The sequence below is a fragment of the Serinus canaria genome, chromosome 2 (assembly GCF_022539315.1).
Source record: "Serinus canaria isolate serCan28SL12 chromosome 2, serCan2020, whole genome shotgun sequence".
Lineage (NCBI taxonomy): Eukaryota > Metazoa > Chordata > Aves > Passeriformes > Fringillidae > Serinus > Serinus canaria.
In genome coordinates, this window is record NC_066315.1 from 4,255,554 (window position 1) to 4,281,432 (window position 25,879).

The 25,879-nt window shown below is 45.9% G+C and overlaps 1 protein-coding gene across 1 annotated transcript; it reads right to left on the reverse strand.

The window, feature by feature from the left end:
- Window positions 1-262: 262 nt before the first annotated feature.
- On the reverse strand, window positions 263-24,639 carry GARS1 (glycyl-tRNA synthetase 1). Its single transcript, XM_050971209.1, has 17 exons — window positions 24,482-24,639; window positions 21,090-21,191; window positions 18,522-18,624; window positions 17,363-17,504; window positions 16,631-16,719; window positions 15,188-15,264; window positions 13,746-13,891; window positions 13,108-13,257; window positions 11,449-11,611; window positions 10,323-10,487; window positions 8,034-8,141; window positions 7,580-7,725; window positions 6,324-6,409; window positions 5,743-5,852; window positions 3,975-4,068; window positions 2,516-2,706; window positions 263-613 (listed from the first exon to the last, which is right to left on the reverse strand). Exons 1-17 carry the CDS (start codon window positions 24,620-24,622, stop codon window positions 488-490), a joined length of 2,139 nt encoding a protein of 712 aa, XP_050827166.1. The 5' UTR covers window positions 24,623-24,639; the 3' UTR covers window positions 263-487.
- Between the last annotated feature and the right edge of the window lie 1,240 nt (window positions 24,640-25,879).

Here is a 25,879-nt window from a genome sequence, read left to right on the forward strand (position 1 = left end):
AACCAGAGCACTGAACCATCTCCTGAGGTGGCTGCTTGAACCACAGTGGAGAAAAGAGGACTGGCACTAAGATCACCCCTTCACAAACACAGCCCATGCACCTGGGACCATCTTCCAGCAGAGCCCAGGGTGATCCAAACCCAGAGGAAATCCTGTGGATGAACCTGTAACACCCACAGCCCTGAGCAGGAGGGCAAAAATGAGAGAAAAAAAGGGGCATTTCTAAAGAAAGCACAAGGCTGCAGGAACAGAGAGGCAGGCATATACAACGGTGCTTTTATTTGTAACACCTTCAGCTCAGGCTGCAATTATTTCAGTTTTTAAAGTTAAATCTGATCAGCAATTGAGGAAGAGAAAAAAAATACCCAAATAGTCCCTGTGTGCACAAATAATGCAGCTTTGAATAATACATGGTAAGTTTATTTCATATTAACATGAACAGTAAAAAGTGGACATTTTGACAGGATTTTACTTCAGGTCCTTTTCTTTATTCCTCTATTGTGTCCTTTTTGCCAGTCTCTTGTCCCTCAAATTGTGGATACTTTGCCTCAACATCAGCCCAGGTGAGATAACCGTTGGCCAGGTCTCGGATGATGCCAGGAAGTTCAGAGATCTGCCGGAAAAGCCACAGAGACATAAGAAACACAAAGTCACCAAAATCAAGCTAGATATTGGGCAATTTTTACATCAGTTAATAGAACAGGTACAAAGTATCTCCTGGAAGATAATTTTTGGGGAGAAAACCATTAATTAGGACACCTAAGATCAATCTGTTAAATGTTATTAGGAGGAAAATGGTAAACCAAAGCAAGGTAATGTTGTGCTACAGTTTGGGAAGGGAAAAAAAACCCAAAAGTTTTTTTTACACGCATCCAAAAGATGCTGTAAGCCAGGATTCAGCTAGGCCCTACCTACTGTAAGACCAGCACAGAAGAAACTGCAAGTTGCCTTTTCTTTGCTCCTCATAGCACACTGTCATGGTGCAAAGGATCAGCCAGAGAGCTGGAAATTTGCAGAAACTGAAGGATAGCAAAGTCTCATCTCTGCTGGTTGGCAGTGAGAGGTCACCCAGGTGACAGAGAGACAGAAGGGGGCCCTGAGGAACTGGCACTGCCTTTTACAGCCAGCCAAACCCCATCCAGCTCAGCAGCCACAGGCAATGCAGGTGCTTCTGTGGAGCTGCAACTCAGCCTCACATGTGAGCACCATCTCCTCCTGTGCCTGGGGTGAAGGCTCGGGAGAAAAGAAATATCAGGGAGAAAAGAAAAACCTGAAAACCTCCCTAGACTGCAGATCCATAGCTCTGAGCTGAGGCAGAGCCCACCACAGGAAGGTTTTTGCTATTTCAGTCTGCACTGCAGCCACACTGGCAGAGTGTGCTTAGGGCACACAGAGCTTTGGGGCAGTGGTTCTACAGCTCCTGTGGTGCTGCACAAGCAACACCAGCTGCAAGGCAAACCCCAGTGTTCTGCCTCTTGGTGCCTCTCGATTACAGGGAGCACAGCCTTTGAAAGCCAGACACAACCCAGTCAATGCTTTAACTCAGCAGCCTTCTCTTGGAAAGGGCCACACTGAAGAGCAGTGTGGTCAGCACAAGGCATGGCTTCCAGGTAAGATCAACACCTCTGCATGCAAGAACAACAAAAGCTTCTGCTACTTTATCAGCTGGGCCAGCACCTTCTGTCTGACCTGTATCTGTTCCTGGGGATTTCTCACAAAAGCTTAATTGCTACAGAGCTGGAGGCAGCTCCCACAAGGATTAGTGATGGATCAGAATCAGTAGGGGATGTTGTCCCCAAGGTCAAAAGGAGCATCCTTGGCTTTGCCAGCCCCTGAGCCTGGTGAGATCACACCTCGAGTGCTGTGTCCAGCTCTGGCCCCTCAGTTTGGGAAGGACCTTGGGACACTGAGCACATCCAGAGGGGGCAACGAGGCTGGAGAGGGGCTGGGAACACAAACCCTGAGAGGAAGCCCTGAGGGAGCTGGGGGTGCTCAGCCTGGAGCAAAGGAGACTCAGGGGTGCCCCCATCACTCTCACAGCTCCTGAAAGGTGCCTGTGTGCTCAGCTGGGGCTGGGCTCTGTCTCCAGCAGCACTGACACACCCAGAGCTCACAGCCTCCAGCTGCACCAAGGGAAATACAGGTTGGATAGCAGGGAAAAGTTTTTCCCAGAAAGAGTGATAAAGTTCTGGAATGGCTGCCCAGGGAGGTGGTGGAGTCCCCATCCCTGGGTGTGTTTAACAAAGCCTGGATGTGGCACTGGGTGCCAGGGGTGAGTTGAGCTGTTGGGGCTGGGTTGGACTGGATGGTCTTGAAGATCTCTTCCAACCTGGTCATTCTGTGAGCTGTGTGAGTTCTGTGAGTGGTGTGAGCTTCATCAGCTGTGTGAGCACTGTGAGCTCCGTGAGTTGTGTGAGTTTTGTGAGCTCTGTGAATTGTGTGAGCTCCATGAGCTCCATGAGCTGTGTGAGCTCTGTGAGCTGTGTGAGCTCTGTGAGCTGCGCAGTGCGCTCACCTCGGCGCGGATCTGGCGCATGGAGTCGCGGTCGCGCAGCGTGGCCGTGTGCGGGGTGCGGTTCACGGTGTCGAAGTCAATGGTGATGCCGAAGGCCACGCCGATCTCGTCCGTGCGGGCGTAGCGCCGGCCGATGGACCCTGCAGCGTCATCCACCTTGTGGGAGATCCCGGTCCTGGTCAGTGCTTCGGCTGCAGGGAACAGAGCAGGGCTTGTTACAGGACCCCAGCACAGGCTCGCCGTACCCTGATGTTTTAATTTTTATCTTTTGTGTTTTCTAGATCCTGTACTGCCTTAGGGTGTGACTCTGAACTTCATGTGAAGTGTTAGCAAGTTCTCCTCACAGCTCAGTCACACAAAACAATCCTTTTCCAGCCCCAGAACCAAGGACACCACTGCAGCTTTTGGCCTAAAAAGTACAAACAACAGCAAATTGAGGAGAGCAGTCATGGAGGATGGGACTGCGTAACTTGGAGCTCTATTAACCCCAACATGGAAATGGACCAAAACTTATAAAAGTTGAAAAGACCCAGCATCCATCTTGAGTCCATCCTGGGTAGAGCCAGGATGGTGAGGCTCTTGTGCTGCCCAAGGTGTATCCTTTAAGGCCTTTTAATAAATCCCTACTTTATTCCTTTAACACTCTCTAGCCTCTGTTCCAGGTCAGCCTTTCTAGGCATCACCCCATGAGGCACCGCCTGTCCCAGGTGCAAGCAGCATCTCAGAGCCCCAATTTTACTCCAACAGAACATCCAGTGTTCTATTCTTTGTAGGACCACAGGGTCGAACCCACCCTGTGGGAGCTTGCTCTCCAAGCTCTCCACATTGCACTACATCTCTCACTGCAAGAGCAAAGCCAAATTTTTCCTCTTGTCATCAGTGCCATGACTCTGCTTTAACACACCAGCCTCAGTGTGCAGGGCACATCCAGAGCAGGGAGACCAAATCCCAGGCAGAACTGGAGCTGACAGCAAAAGGCACTGTCTGACATGCAATCCCTGTTCCTACCCTTCTTCTGTTCAGTTTTATGGCCCCTATCTTTGCCCATAATGCCCACTACCAGTAGGCAGTTTGACAGAATTGGTTGCAGGCTCAGCAGCTCTGGGACAGACTCAATAATTTAGGTGGCCAATAAAAGCAAAGCAAACTTTAATTACAAAACAAAAACCCCCACTGCTCCAGCTACTCCTAAGCAATAGGAAAGTTTTATTTTTGACACAAAAGGAAAAAAAGCAATGTCTTTTACACTCCAAACCAACACAGGGATGGTCATGGCAGTGGGTTTTTTGAGTATAGCTGAAGAGTTTGATGGATACCCAAAGCTTGTGGATATTCATCTGGTTCAGGTCAACAACTCTCCCTGTGCACTCTGGAGAGCCACATGATCCCAATGCTATTTTGAGAGCCCTCTCTTCCCAGTGCACAGCCCCATCAGCCCCAAAGTGCTTAGCACACTTACATAATTCCTTGACAAAAGGCATGAATTCCTGATTCTGGCTCAGAGGAAGAACAGAGCACTTGAACGGTGCTACAACAGCTGGGAAGCTGAAGTACTGTGGAAAAAAGGAAAAGCACAAGTCAATAAATACAAGTTTAATGGTCAGATCAGACTCTTAGGAGGTGAGAATAAGCTCTGACTGAGGCTGGAGGCACGGTGAGTGTTCCAAGGGAGTCTCTGGCCTACTCTAGGACATCAGCATTGACATCTCACACCACTGGAGCAGGACTGGTTTTCTTCAGCCTCCATTCCCCCTTATATCCTGACAGCTAAATGTCACCTCCCACCAGAAGAGTCTATTACAGCCTTCCTAAAGAAATGTAACCTCATCTGAATTACAGAAAAATTAATGGTGGAGGTGTCTTTCCAGGAGATTTAGTCTTAGGCACAGTTTAAACCAAACTGTTTGAGACTACACACACATGGAGCATATGCAGCAAAAAGGCTTTTAGCACCCTTCACAGACACCCTCAGAAAATAAAAATGTGCCAGAAGTGAGGGAAAAATAACAAGATCTTTCCTGGCAATGAGCAAGGTGTACAAGGGACAGAAGCAATGCATGTGAGATGTACTACAATATAAAGCAGCCCAGGCTACATGGAAAGTAAATAGGTACTAAAAGGAAGGTAAATCCAATATTTTATACTTCAGGAGCAGTTTGGGATTCAAAGTCAGCTGTGTCCTAACTCTGGGCTCCTGAACCTTGTTCCCCCAGTCATAAATGTACCACATCCTGTGACACCCAGAGACACAAAGAAGCACTTTTTTAATGTTGTATTTCTCTTTTATGAACACAGTCCAGGAGCCAGGAACGACAAGCAGGAAGCAGCACCAAGTTTCCAGCCAGCTTCTCATGTGCCACCAGCAATGGCACAGAGCACCACACCTGGGCACTGGCTGGAGGAAGCTCTGTCTGTAACACACACTTCCCTCTGGCCCCTGCTACAACAAAGCTTCAGGTCAAGGTTTTAGGGGTGTCCAGAACCAGAGAAGGCTGAATTTCACAGGGAACTGAGCAAACAGTTAGTCCACTGTCCATCCTACTGCACAGAAGTATGATTCCAGGAAAAGCAGCAGCAAGAAAGGAAATTAAAACACTGAAGATATGCCTTTCTCTGAGCAATGCAACACTGTCAAGTGTGGATGCAGAAAGAGGAATTTCTCACCTCCTTGCTAGGAATCCAGCAAGAGCCTCGTGCACACATGAGCAGAATGCTCTCATGTAAAAATGAAAAGTACTCTGGTGTCACTGTGATATTTTATGAAAAATCCCTTCACCAGGATTTCTTCTCCTGGCAAGATGAGAAGCCCCAGCTTCTCCATGTTTTGCTGCTTTGGAATGTGATTTGGAGAACTGTTTACCCAGCATATAAATTGTTTTTAATTAATGGCCAATCACAGCCAGCTGTGTTGGACTCTCTGAGTCTGTCACAGGTTTTCATTACTACTCTTTTCTAGCCTTTCTGTATCCTTTCTCTATAGTTTAGTATAGTTTTAGTATATGATATGATATCATATCATATCTTAAGCATATCAGCCTTCTGAGAACTTGAATTCTCATGTCTTAACTCATCCTGGGGACCTTCACAAGACCACAACACTGGCAAAACCAGCAATGCCACACCCCAGCTGGGCCTTCCCATCTCTGCTGGGCATTGTGCAGTGCTCCTGCAGCCCTTTCCCTGGATGTCAGGGGAGGGCAGGTGCCTGCAGCTGGCCCAGCACTCACCGTTCTCTGCTCGTCTCCTTCCCGGATGCGGAACGTGTGCTCGAACACTGTGTACATGATCCTTCCAATGCCAAACGAGGGCTCAATGACATTTGGGATGATTTCTTCCACTGGAACACAAAATAACATACAGCACCATTAAAAATGTGTTTGGACAAGAAAAAGATGTGGTTGCTCATGCTGTCCTTTTGCTCACGTGTAGATGAGTACATGGAACAAAAGATCAAACATTTCTGCTCTAAATGCAAATACCTGAAATAGAGATTTGGACTTAGCTCATATACAAGACATATTTAGGCTGTAGAAAACAACTCAGGGCCCTTTCTCTGTCTTCTCTGAGGAACTAAATCCATGCATTTTGGAAAAAGTTTCCTTCTAGCCCCCTTTCCTGTATCAGGACTTACCTCTGTGGAGATGCAGTCACTGACTTTACAAAAGCCTTCTTACTCTTAAATTTCAAGGAAATGACATTTGGCATTTTTCCTACGCTGTGTTACACTATTAACAGGACAATAGTACCAATAAAGTTCATACTCAAAGTGTATCCTGATGATGATCAAACAACAAAGAATCAAATTTACCATGTAATGTTTTCTGAAATCTCTTCACAGTAACCATGTCCTTTGTTAATAGAAAAGTTTTCCCTTCAGTTTCAACAGTGAATTCCCTGCAAAGGAAAAAGAAGTCATTTAAAAGCTACAGCAATAAACAAACAAGTTTTATTTCCTTAATTGCATCACTTGGTTGACTCTGAGTGTGGAATGACAGAAGCCAGGGAAAACCCCAGAGATGAAAGAAACACGTAGCACACTCATTAAAAGAAATTTGCATGAATAATAAAATTACTACATGTACATTAAAAGCAACCATTTTCATCATCACAGTGAACTTTGCAGTGGTTAACAGCCTGAAGCAAACTCAATTGGGAAATTTTTAGGATGAAGCCTATACACCAAAGAGTAAAAGGGAAGCACACAAAGCAGGCACTGGGCTATCAATAAATCCAGGGATATTGCTTGTAACTCATCTACTGAACCATTTCAGGGAGTTTCTGTATGGACTAAGTCTCTTCTCTACAATAATTTCTCTGCCCATTTTGAGTGCTACTGTTTTTTCCTACACTCTCATATTCATAGATGTGAAAGAAATACATTTTAGCTCAGGAGAAGAAAGAAAGATGTGTTACCATTCTGTAATGTATTCATTTATCCTACACCTTGTACCATTTCAAGCAGGAAATTAAGTTTATTTTTTTGTTACTGCACCATTAGCTTTCCCCTAACACAGACAGCTGTTGGCCTGCTTCAGCCAAATCTGACAACTGTAAAGACTTCTCATATTTTCAGTTGTTAGGAAGGCAGGTCAAAGAAAATAATACAAATTCCTGCCACAGTAAATTAAAGGTTGTAACAGGTCCTAAGCAGCTCACTAAACACTGGAGGATAGTCAGGCAAGTTTTGCTTCTCATTTAACTATTGTGTTCCATCAGTCACAGAATTATTTTATTAAAGTTTTAAGTCAGTCCTGGTCCACTCTCAAACCAGAGTGGGGAAGCTGGTAAATAATTGCCATTTCACTGAACTCCTTCTCTTCTGGGATGATCCTACTAAAGTCAGCAGCTCATTCCCACACAGACAAACAAGTATTTATGTGCATACACCCAGAGATGTGTTGATGGGTGACCAGCAATGCCTGGGGAGAGCACTCAAACATCTCAGATGACCCACACAGCCAGCTCTCACAAGGAAACTGGTTTCAAGTGGCTCAAATAAATGCAGCAGTGCTTTGGGGCCTACATCAGGATGTCAGAGGAAGGTACCACACACACAGAGCTCACCCTTTCTCGTTGAGCAGCTGCTCCATCTCGCTGATGTAGCACTCATCACACATGGAAAGGTATTCCATCACCACCTTGGCATCCTTCTTGTAAGCTTTGCCAATGGCTCCCTTATTTGCCTCAAACTGAACAATGTTGACTGTTCTGTGCAAGGCAGTTAAGGAGCTTGTGAGGACAGAAAGCAGGGCCTGGTTCCTTCATTATGTCTAAGTTAATTGCTACACAACACAAAGACACCTCCTGCACTGCTGGACGAAGGAACTTCCCTCCAAGACAGGAAAGGAGTAACAAATGCTCAATTCTTTCCAGGTCACTTCCCAAAGTCATGCTGGCCTGTGGTTGTAGGTTTCCCTGTTAAATATACACATGTGACTTGAAACAGAGCTGTGCAGATCTCCAAGACATCTCCCTGTCCAATCCCTTGAGGAGAAGCTGGTTTATTCTGAAAGGATATAGGTTCTTTGAGATGCTTCTCAGCTATGAGAGGAACTTTGGTGGCACGGGCATGGCAGGAAAGGTCATAGCAGGAACGATCAGCACAGCCAACAATCTCAATCCAACCCTGAAAAAACAAAACTGGAAGCTTTCACCAACTCACTTTTTTGTCCACTTAACCATCAAATATGTTTATTCACCCTTAAGCCCTCCCTGCTCCCATGGCTGTTTTTTCTACATAATTAGCTCTGTTACAATAAGCAGCCCTCCCTCACCAATTGCTCCCTCATTTGAGTGATTCCATTTGTTTCCAGAGGAAACAATCAGTCATCTGCCCAGTGCCTGTGTTCAGGGCCAGCTTTTCCACATGGCTTGGCAGAGCACAGCCCTGTGCCAACAGCACAGGCTGGGGCCAGAGCACACAGCCCTATCACTCACATGCCACAGGCACACAAGACAGCACGTCCCCATGGGACACACAGCAGGGCATCAACCACACTGGAATGGCCAAAAGCCTGGCTTAGGAGCTGCTACAACACAGATCACATGAAAGGGAAGCTCTTAATTCAGTATTTCAGCATGTATGGCAAGGAGGAATCTCAGAATATTGGTCACACTGGATTGGTGAAGCAGCAAATCCAGCCTCCCTCTGGATTTCCTAACAGACAATCCCATGCAAGACAAGGCTCAGCAGCTGCTTCCCACTCACTGTCACATCAGTGTGGGATGTACAGGCAGCCAGATGTTGTGTGGTTTTCCAAGCTGGAGTGATATAGCAGGGTGTCAGGAAAAGTGTGTCAACAGAAAAAACTCCCTGAGCTTGACAATTGTGGTGTTTCAGGGTATTCTGGAGGATTTTTACAGAAATTTGGCTATTAGGGTGCTAGAGCTACTTCTCAGAAAACACAGAATACAGGTTTATGTGGTTGTTCAACCTGGAGAAGAGAAGGCTCTTCCAGTGCCTTAAAGGGGCTCCAGGAACTGGAGAAGGATTTTGGACAAGAACATGGAGTGGCAGCACAAGGAGGAATGGCTCTAAACTGAAAGATGGCAGGTTTAGATTAGACATTAATAAGAAATTTTTCCCTGGGAGGGTGGTGAGGCCCTGGCACAGGGTGCCCAGAGAAGCTGTGGCTGCCCCTGGATCCCTGGAAGTGTTCAAGACCAGGCTGGATGGGGCTTGGAGCAACCTGGGATAGTGGAAAGTGTCCCTGCCCATGGGAGGTGGGTTGGATCTTTAAATTCCTTAACCCACACCATTGTACACAGTAAATTTATAGGATGGATTTTAAGCTACTCAGACCCCTTCCCTTCTTACAACTGAGTGCTCCAAACATTTTTAATCAGACCTAAGTAACAAACCAAAGCATGGCTCCAGTTCCCAAGGTGCTCCTTTTACACCCCTGGGATTGCTGTGCTCACTCCTGGGTTAGGCTGTTGGACACCCTGCTCGGTGAGCATTGTCCTGATCATCAGGACAAGGCTTGCAAAGTTGAATAATCTTATTTACATGGTGTAGCCCAAACCACGTCCAGTTTTGGGCTGGAGGAATGATAGGCTGTGAACTTGTGGAGCTCAGCTATGGACATTCAGAGGAAGCCATTCCTTCAGGTCTTTTCTATATGAAGACAAATCACTCGTCTAAGCTGCAGGAGGTTTGGTTTTCTCATAATCTTCAGTTTGGTAGAATTTTACTGGCTGTTATTTCTCTAACATGCTGTAATAAAAGATCACTAGTGATGATTACAATACATGAAGGAAAAAAAGGCACTCAACAAGGCTTGAATGAAAAAGCTCTTAATGACTCAGCAGGAAGATGATATCAAATCCTTGAGGAATTTTTCTTCCAGTACCAGCTGTCTGAACTGGCAGGAGTGAACTCATTTCTCACAGCATGGAAGAGGGAAAGGAAGAGCAAGCATTCAAGCAGGAAGCAATGTGCCCTGGAATAACACCTCCAGCAAAACAAATCCTTCCCCACTGCTGTTAGAGAGGTTACAGTCTTTGGAAAGCACTAGGACTCATCACCCTTTAACTCCAGATGAAATTTGACCAGTGAAGTGTCCCCACACTACTTCAGGCTCCAGCAAAGGAGCCTGGACCTACCAAAGCAGCATGAACAGTCCAGAAACTGTGCAGGGAGCTGAGCTGCTCCTTGGTCCTGGATTCAGAATATTTCAACTGCACTATGTGTGTTCAGACCAGCATGGAGCCGGACACATCAGACCCACAGCTCTAACTTAAAAAAGCCAGAAATAAACCAGATCTGACTGGGGCTCCCCTTGCTGTTTGCACTTTGCCCACTTACATAGGAGGTTTTGGACTCTGCATCCCAGCAGTCACAGGCATAATGAGCCATCTCATTCTCCATGTGCTGTCGGAAGCGCAGCTTCTCCGGGGATACGCCGACCTTGGTGAGGAAGAGGTAGATTCTGCCGATGAAGTAACCGAGGACAGAGTTATTGATCACACCCTGCAGGGAGAAAAAGCAAGAAGAAAACACCCATGTGAATTCCTAAGGAATCAATGTCACGATTTGTTGAACTTCTGCAGGCAACCTGACATGTTACAGATAGAACTTGTGGTTAAGTTCCGTCTCTCCTGAAGCTGTTCCATCTCTTCAAATTCACCTTGTGGCACTGGCAGCATCTCCATCTGATCAAACAGTGAGCTACTGTCACTCCAGGACTCATCACCCACTGGCTCTGAGGATCACCTACTTGTAAATACCCCACTGTATGCAGCAGTGCAGTCACTGGCATTACAACAGCTGCACCCTGCAGTTCACAGCTGCAATACAACAGAGGGGTGGTGTTCTTTTTATTTTTTGGCATTTTTTGCTTTGTTTATGTTTTTTTAAGGCAGTGTTTTGGTATTTTTTCAGGGTTTTCTTACATTTGGGGGTTGGAGGAAATGGGGTGGAGGAGGTTGGTAAATAAACTCATTCATAATTAGATTAATCAGGTAGTGATTAATCTAATTATGCAAGCCACGTACTCATGGGGATCAGCAGCTGAATATGAGATTCCCAGATACTGCTTGTATTAATATTCCTTTCTGCCTGTCTTCACTAGCTAAGTGTGAAGTTTAGCCTCCAGCCCCCATCCTAGCACTCTTCTGGTAGCAAGGGCCAGGCCTAGATCTCAGTCTCACGAGAGAGATTTCTCTCTTGATTCACTCAAGAGAAACTACTCATAAATCTGGGAGCAAACCCCAGCTGGCACCAACACAACACAAACTTTGTGTAGGCCCAGTGATCCATGCCTTCAGTCCTGGATTCAGAATATTCCAACTGCACTACATAAGTTCAGACCAACACAGGACTGGACAGACCCATCAGTCAGAGCCCTAATTTTAAAAAGCCAGTTTGTAACTTAGCCCTGAGAGGAACACTGCAGGGAGCAAGCTGGGTGTGGCTGCAGGAGGAGGGTTACCTGCTGGACAGCGTCTCCCAGGCGCATGACGTGCGCAGACTGCCCGCTGACCTGGGCCTTGGCCGAGTACAGGAGGATGTTGAGATCTGCCACGTTCTGAAACTTGGGGTGGTTTTTCTCACTGGGGTCCACAAAGTGCTCAATTTCTGCCATGGTGAATTCCCTAGTGAAAACAAACACACACACATTAAATATTTTATGCATTAGATCCTAATAAACCATTGTGCTTCAGCCTCTCACAGCAAGCCAGTAATTTAAAATCCTACACGGACCCAGGCAAGAGAATGGGCAGACTGGAACATGAACCAGCCTCATCATTGGATTTTTTTTCATCTTCCAACTCCTAACAAAACTTTCTACAGATTCATCTAGAGCTCTCCAGGCCATGGTTAACCCCACTGTGAATCAGAGCAGAGAACACCACCTTTGGAAGTACTTCCAGAAGTTCTCTAGAGTTTTTCCAGACTGCTGTGATGCCCATATTAGAAGCAGTTGGTCCTCACAGGGTCTGCTGATTAAATCAGTAGCTTTAACTCATCTCATAGGTGCCAAAAATAACCAGGTGAGGTGGTAATTTCCTGAAGATAATGATACTGCTGCATGCAGCAATGGCATGAATTCTGTTTTAAGAACTTGTCTTTAATATATCTTTACTCAGAGATTGATTCTGAGCCTTCTTGCTTGAAATCACTTTCCACTGAATTAGCTCGCTATCAACAACCTTTAAAAAAGCTCTAGGTAATCATTAACTGTAAATCACAGCCATCAGGGTGTAATTTGCTGTGATTGCATAATAACAGTCTCCAATAAATGTGCCACAAGCATATCATTTATATTTGACTGAAGATGATTTCAGTGAGAGAAGTTCTCATTTCCAGATGAGCTAAACAGAACAGGAGAACTGAGGAAATCCCTGAGTTCCCTCTGTGCTAGGATGCTGCGGCCTCTCAGTGACATTTATGGCACCACAAAATAATCAATTACCAAGTTTATAACATGTACTGCCAGTGCATGGGAGCCCCTGTTCCAAATTATATGGAAGAGACTTCCAATTAGGATAGATCAGTTTAAATACAGAGATTATCCTGAGTGAAAGGCAGTAAGCACTTTTATCCAGAGACAGAACTGCAAATAATTCCCAATAACCCTGAACTTTCCAGCTTGATTGATCGTGCAACACAAACACTGGTCCTAAGTCAGGTTATCTCCCAACTTCCTCTCTACAGCAAGCTGTAGAACTGCAGAATCTGCAGGACTGAGACAAGGAAATATTGCTGCAAGGTCAACCACATTTTGATTTCAGTTTCTAAGCAAATTGCACAAACATAATTAAATAAGCAAAGCCCTGCAGAGAACACAGCTCCCTTGGACACGATTCTTCTAGACTGATGGAAGTCAAATTCTGTCAGTGAAACTGAGTCTATCTCTAATACAACAACTATTTCAGAGATTCTGCTTCCCACAAGCCAATCTTAGAATTCTGTACTTAAAAACTAAACTGTGAATTCATCTGTAGAGCCTGAGGCTCACCAGGCACAAAAACAAGATTCCTCTGGGAGAAAGCATTAAAGTGAAACAATGCAGCACAAACCCTGGACCCAAAGGAAGATGCTCCCTGCTCCCAGGTGCCCTCCTGCTGAAAGAGGAAGCTGGCAGTACCTCACTCTGATAAGGCCGGAGCGGGGTGAGATTTCATTCCTGAAGGAATTTCCAATCTGGGCAGCAGCAAAAGGCAATTTGCCTTGGTTAAACTCCAGCAGACGTTTGAAGTTGAGGAATATTCCCTGTGCAGTTTCTGGCCTCAGATAGCTGAAAAGAGATGGTGGAGAGGAAAAATCAGGAAGATTTAAGGCTGGGGAAAGCCACAGTTGTTACAAAACTCACAGGTGAAAGTTTTTCTCTTGAGACTTTTAATTCCAGACAAAAAAAAAAAAAACCCAATTAAGCAAAAGACTGAAGGGGAAAAAACTTCACCTCCCTCCTCAAAGTAGGTATCCTGAAGTAGGTTTTCTGCAGCCATGAAGACACTGACAATTGGAAACCAGCATTAACTTTATGAAAACTACTCCAACCAGCAAGGGCACAGCTGGGATCTGTATTTTGGGTGCTTTAAGTATTTTCATGATTCTCCAACAGCCCCTTGTTTCTCCTGCCTTTCCCCAAGACTCCAAGGAATGCTAACCTGTGACAGGAAGCTGGGACTGAGAGGCAGGAGAAGGCTATTCCAGAGATTTCATTTCTCTTCCAAATCATCTCTAAAGCAAGGAGAGTGTGAGCAGAATGAAATTAGCACCTACCCAGGCATATTTCCTCCAGGCCCAATGGAGGTCTTGAACATCAGATTGAAAGAAACAGGAGGGGACAGGTCATTCCCAGTGACAGGGGACTTCACATTGTAGTTCACAAAGAGATCTGCAAGCTCTTGCTGGCCATAATTGTCCAACTAAAACCAAAACACAAGAGAATTGTTTTAATTACTAGATAACAGGAATGAATGTCCTCTTTATCTTTTATTGAGCGTGATCTACAGCTCTGAATCACCTGCCCAAAATATTCCCTTCTAACCTAAATTTTCAAGCAAGCTGAAAGTTTGAACCAGTGATAGAAGAATACACTGTGCACATTTGCAAACCCATTTTAGTAATAGGTCTGGGATTTAGTCATACCACAGGAGGTCTGAGCTCAAGAGTGGGTGTAAAGCACAAGAAAAGTCATTGGGACTGCACCACCACCCACCAGAACAGACTCTTTTGAACAGATTCAGCTAAAACATGGGGAGCTCTGTGTTGGGAGCAAAAATAATACAGCAATGAGAGAGAAGAAAGCTAAAATTTCTGCAGGGCTTTGTCTGCATTCACTTCTTTTTCTTCTGCTGCTTGAAACACAATATTCAAGCTATGCATTAGATGCCCTTTTAGAGCTGTTTTGCATTTCTAGTTGTCATGATCTTTCATATATCAGGAAAACAAATCCAAACACAGTATAGAAAAATACTCTATTAACAGAGAGATTTCCCTAAAGGATGGTAAAAGTTCAGTGTTGTAGTGTGGAAAACCTAATGACAGCTGCTCAGTGATGCAAAACACTGACAAAAAAAGTTTCTCTTTCTGGAAGGAAACATTCATTCAATGCATGGCTTTGGAAGCATTTATCCTAGAAGTCATGAGAACAAACATTAAAAACAAAGAAAAACCAAAAAAAATAAAGGCAAATGTTTGTACAGTTGTTCAGGAATGTCAGACTGAACACCAACTATTCTCATAGTAAACATAAGAAAAATCTTTGTGGGGTGCCAGAGACAGAGGAACTAATCTCCAAAGCACTGAGACAATTTCAGAACAAAGCAAATCAGTGCTGAGGTGACTCAAAAAAACCCTGACAAAACTTGTGATCCATCTCTGTTCCTCTGTATGACAATCCCATAAAAGGGACTGACAAATGTAAAAGCCTTTTGCAAGGGAATCAAATGAAACAGAGCAGACCAACTCCAAGACTGAGCTTCAGCCCTACCAACCCAACACTCAAGAGATTCATTAATCAGCAACTCCCCAAAACAGGGAGAGAGATGAGATTCACCAGCAAGCTCAGACTATTTATTAACAAGTGAGTTGTCTGTATTTGAGAGGATCTCTGGGGAAAAGGCTTCTGAGCATCTTCAGGAACAGAAAAGCGCCACTGCCTCTGGACTCTATCACACACCCCTGTCCCTGAAGCAGTCACCTCCCTGTGCAGCACCCACCTGTGTTAGAACATTTTCCATTTCTGCCTTTTTCTCTGCTGTGCACTTCTTGTCAGACATCAGTTTCTGCAGGTGAGCTGTAAGAAAAGTTGAGATTAGATTGCAACTCCATCACTGACCCCAGTATGAAACAGCTCAGGAGGATTCCCCAGCATGTGTTAAGTGATGTCCACAACTTGTCCTGACAGTGTCCACCAGGGTAATTCCAGTCATGTCCTCAGGGCAGTGGTGACCCACAGTTCACTGTACTGGAGAGCCACAGGGAAAACAACACATTCTTATCCAGTTCCTTTCCAATATTATGTCTCCAAACCCAAGCAGTCATTTGTAGTCCTTTTCTTGCTTTCTATTATACAGACTAGAAATTAAATCTAGTCTGATCCCAAGCAGCAAGGCTGATTTTATTGTCAGAGGCAGGTACAGAGCTGGTACAGAGGAGCTGGACTGCATTCCACGTTACAGCACAACATCCTCCCTGACACACAAAGGCACACAGTGATGCCAAGGCTTCCCACTCTTGTTTGAAAAAAGCAATTTGACTTTTTAGTCAGTAACAGCTCAGTTTGGCAGTAACAGCAGGTGGCTGCTCACAGGGAGGGGCTGCACAACACAGGAACACACTTGTTTGATGAGGCTGCTCAGCAAAGGAAGCAGAGGTTGGATGGGCTTCTTTTGAGTTTGTTTTTTTTTTTTTTGACAAAAGAAATTCGTAATGAAAGAATATAATAAAAAGTACTTTAATGCCAATACAGATTGTTCTGCATACTTGAATTTAAAGGAAAAGGCTCAAAAACCAGAGAGCACCACTCACTAAACCAGAGTGAAACAATCCTTCCATTCACAGTGGAGCTGTACCTGAGAAAGTTTTCAAACAGGCTTCTTATTTCTGAGATTCCTTCCTGTGACTTTCTTGGTTTGTTTTTCCAAACAAATTTTACTAACCAGGAAGAAGTGTGAGGACTTTGCAAATCAAAGAAATGCCTAAAGTCTATTTCTAAGGTACACACGAAAGTCATTCACTGCCATGTAATTGACCTCTCACAGGTAAAACATACTCTGACCCCTGACAGCATCAATAAATTGTTTTCCAGTACTTGAAAAAAGCAACTGAAATTCAAGAAAACTAAGACCAGAATGCACTGGAGTACAAGAATCTTGTTATATGGGATTCCTTGGCTTAGACAACACAGTAATCTTTCACAGCCTGATGAAACTGGGTTTTATAAAAAGGGACACAACTGTGTTTTAACCAGAGATCCTGAACCTCACTTAAGACACTAGCAGAACATATGGGATTTTTGGTATGGTATGATTAATTACTGCAATCACAAGTATGAAAGACTGGCCACAGCAGCAGGCTTTTCTTGAGAAAGATTCTCTTTTCCAGTGCTTGTACCACTGCAAGAAATCCCCAGGCCCACCCAGCTTGGAACAGAATCAAACCTTTTAAGAGATGATCAGCACGAAAACACTCCCCATTTTTCACATCTTTCACCATGAAATCAGCAAACTTGTCCACGTGGCCAGAAGTCCTAGAAGAGATGACACAAAACAAGGAATGTGACAGGTGCCACCAGACAGCCCCAGGTCTGTGTGATCCCAGGGGACAGACTTTATCAAAGTTAAATCCTTCAAAAACTGCAGGCTCACTCCTGCTTTAAGTTACAGAGTCATGTTAAGCAGCATCACACCTCAGAAAATATGATCTGTGGAAAGTATCAATAATCTAAATCTTAAAATGTGTCACAAAGATGACACTTAATGCCTTCAGGAACTACATCATGATCAAAACTAGACAGAGCTGCAGTACTGAGGAGTAACCAGTAATTCAGGTGAAGATATTCCCAGCATTTTATATCTCATCTGCATGAAAGTTTCTGCCCTTTTCCTTGTCTTCTTAATCTTTTAGAAAAAGGAATAATGACAGTTTCTTAACTAATGGGACTGCTAGGAAGCTTTGAACTCTCAAACATGAATGCCACTCCTTTCCCTGATTTACAACAGCAGCTTATCACACTGACCTGTGCACTGGAACCTAATTATGGTATGAAACTGGGTGACCCACACTCAAGATCCCTGTGGATAATTTTACAGAACTCTGTAAAAAGCACCTGTGACCAGAAATTACATGATGCAGGTAGGAAAATAAAACAACAAAAAAAGACCCATATTTACTTCAGAACTGGCTCAGGTGTGAGCATGGTGCAGTCAATCTCCAGGATTTGCTCTTCCTGAATAAAGTGATGTCTCCATGCTTGGATGATGTTGTTCTTCAAAGCACACCCAACAGGCCCAAAGTCATACAGACCACTGACTCCTGCAAAGAGGAAAAGGTAAGAAAGGAGTGTGAGATTAGACGAAGCTGCACTGTTTGGAGGAGATGTCTTCCCTTCTCAGCATTTCCATCAGCTGGTTTCATTCTATGAGCATGAAGCACAGTTCAGTGGCAGAGCACTGAGGCATCTGGTAGTGACAGAAACTAAAACTGATAAACTCCTGCAACCAACAACTCTAAAAACCACATCCCCTCCACCAATGGATTCTGTTTTGTGGGAGCAATCTGTGTGAAAGAGGAATCTGAATACAGAAGTGATCATGCATGAGCTGAAGCAGTGTTACTGTCAGTAATAAATAACACATATCTGCAAATCACCAATGTACTGCAAATATTTAAAAAAAAGCCAATAAAACAACTCAGAGTGTTTAATTTAGATTCTAAGCTGAAAGAGCAGTAACCACAGAGGCACTGTGCTGCCTCCTAAGATGCTCATATCAGCCATCTGAAGAGGTTTACAGGCACATTTATTCTGTGCCATAAAATTCATTGGCAAAGTTCACTGAGGGAACAGGCTCTAAAGTTCACAGTGGGTTTGTGCATTTTTGGTCTCCTTTTGGTCCATTCATTTAAAAGCTGGACTCCTTGTGGGTCCCTTCCAGCTCAGAATATTCTGTGATTAATTTGCCAAGAGAAGCTCAGGAAGAGATGAATGGTTATAAATAAGTTGATGATCTCCTTAAGCCCCAAACACCCTACCCTCAGCAAAGAAGCCATCTTCTACCAATGTAATCCTCAGGACATGCATCCTCAAGTCTACTCATTTCCATTCAGAGAGCACAAAACGAAAACTGAGCCCCATCCCAAACCAAACACTCCAGGAAGGGGGAATTTTTGAACGGTTTACAGACTCAAGCAGGAAAGTTTGAAGCAAACTTTTTACAAAAATCTTGTATGCCACATTAATATAGCACTGCTAGAGTGCAGCCTTTCAACCAGCTAGAAAGATGAGAAAATTAGTCTAAAGGGATTAAAATGTACATTTCTTCAAACCCATACCTCCATAAATAGAAAAGGCTTGGTCATAGAAAAACCTCCTTTTGAGAGTGTCTTCCATCTTAACTCTGTCCACGATGTCATCTTTGGGCTGTAAGGCCAGTTCCTGTAAGTCAGGCAAAACAAAACCAGTTCATAGCTCCTGATTCTGGCAGCAGGAGAAATCCTCTTCACTCACCACTGTGAGTCAAAAGCCTGCAGAGACCACTTTGAAGAAAAGGTATCCTGTCAACATCCTCATTTTCCAAAGAGGAAGTCTCCCCACTGAGATTCAAGTGCTCACTTATGAACATCTTTGTCTGAATGCAGCATCACTTCAGACACTTGAGGTGGACTCACGACCTAACTTTCCATGAGTGAGTTATCCTCAGATTTCTTCACAATCACTGCAAAAAAATGCCAATTTCCAGTTCTGACCTTCTTCCCTCTCCTGACTATGAAAAGACCTTTAAGTGACCATCTCAGACTGCACAAATCCAACTCTTGGCATACATAAACCTTTCAATAAAGTGTTCCTCACATGAAAGAATTTTGACTATGAAGATTACAAGCACCAGTATCCTCATGCTCGGACAAATGGATGATTTTAGGTATTTGTGCATGGAAAATCTATTTGTAAAATTTTTTTCAGCACTCAGAAAATTTAAGAGTGCCTTAATGCCCTGACAAGATACTGTGACAATGTTTAAGACCAGACTCACTACTTTATCTGAAAACCTGTGATTTTTGCAATCTAATCCATTAGTGAGGTCAACAGACTTCAAAGATTTCCCTCAAGGCAGCTGTTTTGATCATTAAGGCAGAGATAAGCCCAGAAGTGCAATAAATTCAGATCCCCTTAAGTGTCTCAGACTATCACTTGGAAAAGCCTTTGAGTAACAAAAAGTATTGTGTGTCCATGTATTTAAAATTTCCCCTTTTCTATCATCTATAATGACAAATCAATGTGGTCTAATTTTAAAAGCACTGTACTCTGTTTACTCAGCTGCTCCACCCTGCTCAAAGCTCCAAATTCAGAGCTGCTTTGACATCCTGTAGGAACCCCAGGCCTTGAAAACCACCACTGCTGCCTTCCCCCAAAGGTGGAAGGGACTGTGAACCTTGCTGGGAACAGCATCAGGAGAGAGACACTCCCAGTACTGGAGTGCTGCACTCCCAAGGGCAGATGCTGCATTTGCAAGGTCAGCCTTGCATTGACAGCCCACACAAATTGTGTAAGTGCTAAGAAACCTCCCCACTGCATCCTACAGGCACCCTCCAACACAGAGGTGGGGCTCACAGGGATACCAGAACTGCAAACCTGCCTGCTGACATCCACAGGGAGATCAGAACTCCAAACCTGCCTGGTGACATCCACAGGGACCCCTCACCTGCCTGGTGACATCCACAGGGACACCAGGACCCCTCACCTGCCTGGTGACATCCACAGGGACCCCTCACCTGCCTGGTGACATCCACAGGGACACCAGGACCCCTCACCTGCCTGGTGACATCGCCCAAGCTTCTGAAGGTTGGTACACAAAACTGGGAATACATCTAGATAGTATTCCTGCAGGATGACCTAGTTATCAATGCAGGTTTCATGCAATGGTTTCAAAGCCCAGTCCCTATGCTGAATACTCAGTAAAAATGACATTTTCTTGGGTTCAGTGTAAGTAAACAGGCAGCCACAAGGCCAGACCTGGCAGAGAGCAGCACCTGTTCATCCCATGTGACGCTGTAGGACAAACAGGGTCAATGGGTTTCAGTTCAGGTGAACTCACATTCTCACAGTCAGGCAGCTGGAAGAAGTGCTGTATTTACTCATTAATTCATTTATTTTTAAGAGTATCACCCAGGCACAACTACAATCATGTTTACATGAGATAGAAATTAGAATTACATGGGTGAATCTGCACAAGTGACTGTTTTTAAGTTTCAAGAGTTTCTTTTTGTTGTTTCAGTGTGGGAAGGGGAGGTGAGCTCACAGGATAAGAAATGTATTTTACTTCTTTATGGATCTAAAGACAACAAACTTCAAGTTTCATCATTTAATTTGCACTAAGATTTCAGAGCTTGGCTGCATTGAAAAAAGGGGATACAATTTCACCTCCAAGGTTGAGAATAACTACAGGTTATTTGAAACATCTACAAAAACTTTGTTACTGTAGCAAAATGGGTGGTTTCTAAAGAAACACATTCTAAGTCAGGGAATTTCAAGGCACAAAAAATTTGAAAATTCAGCACAGTGAACAGCATGTGCTCTCACTCTGCACACAAAAAAAATCTATATTTCAAACAAAGATTAGTGAATATACACTCAATTTCAGCTTTGATTACTGGGCAACCTGAACTCATATGTATTTGTTCCCACACTGATTTAATGCTAACAGAAATTAGTGTAACAGGTGAAGAATGAAATTGCCCCTATCTGGAAACCTGTAAAAACTATTTCAGAAGTGATTCAGTCTAGGACTGAATCTAGGACTGAACGTAGACTGTTTAGGCCAAACATCCAATAAAGAATTAAGAAGAGATTTCAAGGCTTTTTAGACGAAACTGTGAAACTCAGAATTTAATTTCCAGACTCACCTTTGCTTCTAGAATTCTCTTCCGAGCTTTGAGCTCTGCTACAGCTCTATCTATGTCCACCTGGGGAGCTTTCTCTTCCTTCAGCTTTCTCACCAGCTCTCCCTGGGGGAAAAAGAACATTATAGATTCATTCTTTGCCACAGATGAGATCTCTCTTTCTTCCAGCTCCCCTGGCAATCCAAAAGGAGATTACTGTCCAGCCTGCACACAGGTGTCCAGAGGCTTCAAGTGAGAAACACAATTTTAAGAGTTAGCAGACCCTTAGGAGAGTAGACTTCATTAGGGAAATCCAACTACCCCACACAACTGTTAAATCAGACCTGCTATTCAATCTCCATGTGGAATTATATTCCTCTCTGTAGATCACAAATTCCTGGTTTCTGTCTTTAAGGATGCACTAAATGGATTCTCAGATGGTGATCACAGGCTTTGTGCTCTCCATCTCCTTCCAAAGGCTCCTCTTCCTTCCACCCCCTCCCTTTTCTTCAAAGCCCATGACCATTTCAGACTTATTTTCCTATGTTCTACCTGATCAAAACTGGTCAGTAAGGACACAAATTTTCAGAAGAAAGTCTCACAGAAGACAGATATTTGCAGCCCAATGTCTAAGCAAAGAAAACGTTGCATTTCTAGTGAAAATTGTCATTATTTTTAAAACCTGCTCTGTAACTTTGAAATACAACGAAGTCAACAACAAAATAAAAATACCCTTTAAAAAAAATCCCCAAAGCCTAAATATTTCAGAGCAGCAAAACCCTGCAGTGGCCTTACAGGGGGTCTTGACCTGAGTCAAATCACCACCACCTTGTTACAATTCCACAGAGGTCTCTCTGCCCTGTGGGGATGATTCTCCCCTTCCAGCCCAGGGAAATCTCAATCCCTACACACCCAAAAGGGCTCTTTTATGAACATGATCCTCCTGGAGATAAATGAACTAAAAGTCCTCCTTTGACTCCATTCTTCTTCACCAAAACCAAGATCTAGCTTGAATTACTAAGAAGGACAAAAGTGCTGGAGGAAAAAGCACAGAGATATCAAAGCTGCCCCAAGTGGGATGTTCTAAAAATGGGATACTCCAAGTTCAGCATTCTTCTTGCACCTTGCATATCATGAGGAGAAAAAAAAAGAAAAAAATCCACAATCCACAGAGATTGTAACATTTTCACAACACCAACTTTTCTTCCTAAATTCTGAACTTTCCTGGCAAAAACATTACAGGTAACTGAGAAAGCAAAGAGAAGAGAATAAACAGATTGCTATTCTGTAATCAGATTAGAAAAGATAAAAGGGCTCCAGAGACTGAGGGGTTCAAAAGTGCATTTTATTAATAAAAGGATGTCTCCAAGGACTGCATTAAAACACACACAATGAGAAGAAGGAAAAATAAGAATCCTGTCAGGATTAACCCCATCAGCTACCCGAACAGAACAAATCTGCTGTTTCCTTCCTGTTAACTACTTAAACAAAAACGTGAAAGTTTCACTCTGGGGCTGAGGACTGCAACTGCCATTCCAGGGTAACGTGGCAGAGGGAGGGATCTGATCTGGTGTTTTTCTCTTTGAAAGTAGTGAGTCCAAATTGCCTTTGTTGAGCCGGGGGGGTCGGCAGGGGAAAAACATCAAGGCAGCAGCAAAGCAGCTCCTGCTGACTCAACAGAGCCCTCACCCTGCTCACTGCTGAGCATCCAAAAGCAGCACACAGCAACTCTTTGTCTTGACCTATAAGTAAGAGTGCTCAGACATACGCAAGGAGAAGGAAAAAAAAAAACAAAACAAACACAACTGAAGCAAATAATTATGTCTGCTGACAGGACTCAATCTAATTAAAGCTCCGATCTCCAGCCCTGCCCAAGAGGAGGAGGGCACAGCAGCACTCGATGTGGCAAATTTTGCTGCAGCTTTGTCCCACAGACCAGCAAAGCAGGGAGGGATCCACCCCTGGATCACGGCAGCTTATTGCATCAGGCACTGCTGCAGGAAGATAGGCTGCTCCCTCTCCATAGGCTGAGTCCCTTAGGTTTAATTAAACCACTTCTCCTGGAGCTGCCAGACACAGACTCCTGCATCCAGAGGCATCAACCACCCCGATCTTTGTTATCCCCTCCCTCTCCTCCTGTGCAAATATCTCCAGGAATTACTACAGCCAGTTGTACAGCACAATATGTGTGGCCCCAGCTGGACTATTGTTTATTTTTCCCTTGGTGCCCCACACCACAGTTTCAACCCCTGAAAAGAAGGGGTGCCTTGGTATTCACAGAAAAAGACAGCACCCAGGATTTTAAACTAAATAAATTGGCTGGTGCTAGAGATCATTGCTTTATTTACACACAGCTCTCTTGCCAAGGCATTATGCTGTACAGTGATTCATAATAAAAACTCACTGAAGTGCTGGCATAATTAGAGGGCCATAAATCCACTCATTTAATGGGGAAACACGCACAAATCTGCAAATACAAGGGACACACGCATAGCTCTGTGTGCAGCTCAGGAGAATAATATGGATTCAGCCACTTAAAGGAGGCACATGGGGGACACACAGGCACAGGTCTGGCAGGTGGTGAAGAGAGGAGAAGGAATTCCACAAGGTCCATCACCATACACAGCCAGAGTGCCATGGTTTATTTAGGAAACGAAAAGACAACCAAACCTTTCTCAGGTAAGAATGATAAAGGTAAAAGGAGGGAGGTGGGAAAACAACGAGATGAAGCCCCAGCTAAAAGGACACATCACCCACCTAGATTAATCAGAATGATGAAATGGAAAATATGCAAAGGAATTACCATCCCTTACTGCATCAGGCAAATATGTAACTCCAAATGAACGTCATTGGCCTCCGAGACCCGGCACAAACTCAGCTCTAAGGGGACATCACGGCGTGACCCCGAAGGGACGAGAGGGCTGTTTTACACGAGAGACACGAGCAGGGGCCTAAGGCAGGGCACAGAGAGGGCCAGCCCGGGCACAGCCAGCCCGGGCACAGCCAGCCCGGGCGGGGACATCCAGGTAGGCTGAGGCACAGACCCAGCCCTGCCAGGCAGCTCCGGCACCGCGGCGAGGGCACAGAGCCATGAGGGGAAACCCACACGCGGTACCCTCCCCGTGTCCGAGGGACCACCCGCAACCGCGGAGCAGCGCTGGGCAGGGACCCCGGGGACACCCATGGGGACACCTATAGGGACACCCCATGGAATACCTATAGGGACAACCATGGGGCCCCTCCAGACAGCGCAGTGCCCAGAGCCGGAGCCGCAGCAGCGCTCCGGGAGGATGCGCCAAGACCCCTCCGCAGGGCGGGCAACCCCCGGGGGGGTCGGGGGCACCTCCCACAGCCCGCCCGACCCCCGGGCGACACCCCCGAGCCCCTCCAGCGGGGCGCGGGCCGGGCCGCGTTACCTGCTGCCGCACCGCGTTCCGGAGCGGCGCCAGCAGCGCCTCGGCCTGCGGGCCGTCCATGGCAGGGGGGGCGGCGGCGGAGCGGAGCGGGCGGGCGAGGCGGCGTAGCAGGGCGGGCAGGACGCTACGGGGAAGCGGCATGAGGAGGAGGAGAAGGAGGGGGAGCGGGCGGAGCAGCGCCCGCCCCCCGCATGATGAAATCGCGGCCCAGGGTAAAGCGCGGCGCGGGTGGAGCGCGGCACTTTCCGCACTGGGGCAGCGCCCGCAGATTCGGCACGGGTGGGGGGTGCGCGCGCGGCCGGCAGGGGGCGCGCGCACGCCGCGCCGCCACTGCGCGCTCCCGCGCACCCCCACCCCCGCCGTGAGGGGAGCGGCGCGCCCCCGCGCGGCGGGAGCGGGGAAAGGCGGGAGCTGGCACCGCCCTGAGGGACACGGGATACCCCACAAAGTGCGGCTGTCCCCGGGGCGGGGGGACACTCCTGGGCAGCTCCTCCGGGCGGCACGAGAGTTTGTGTATGGTGAGAAGTGCTACACCCTCCCGAGTGGTCTGCCCTGCTCCCCCAGGGGACACATGTCACCCCAAAAGTGTGGCTGTCCTTGGGGTTGGGGGCACCCCCCTGTCCCTGAGCCCGCCCCCAGCCCCACAGCAGGGTTTGTGTGTGGTGGGAGTACTGCACCTCCCGTGGTGTGCATGGGGTAGGGGGGTATCTGCTCCCCCTCAGGTGGCACATGACAGCCCCTGAAGTGTGGCTGTCCTTGGGGTTGGGGACACCCCACTGTCCCTGAACATCCCCACGGCCCCACACCAGGACTCTGCACCAACCCCCCCCCCCCCCACCTCTCAGTGTCCCCTTGTCCCAGAGCCACATCCCGGCCGTGGGGCAGGGACTCAGGGGACAAAGCGGGATCGCAGGGGACTGAGGGCGCTGTGATGTTGTTTTTCCGATCAGCTGCAGTACTTGAGCTCCAAAAGCTTTGTAGCTTTTGGGCTCGGCGCTGTTTTGCTTTGCGCTGATCCACGGCCGTGCCTGCCTGCCCGGGGCTCTGTAGGGTGGGTTTAGGGCCGCGGGCAGGAGGCCAAGCCCTGCTCTGCCCAGGCTGGGGGGTCTTCCCTGGGAGCCAGGCCAAGCAAGCCCACAGCAGGAGCCATGAGGAATATGGTGCCATCCCAGAACTTCCCATCCTCAGGAGTTAAACCTTCTGTGGAAGAGAATCCAAACACTGGTTACATAAAACAAAATTTAAAAAAAAATATATATATAGTTATTTCCCACACACGCTTTCCCCACTGCCCTCCTCCTCCTCACCCTCTCCCCTTCTCCCCCTCCCACTCTCGGAGCCGGAGCCGGGAGCATCGGCACTGATGCAATGTTGGCGTAATTGGAGTATTCAGGCTGC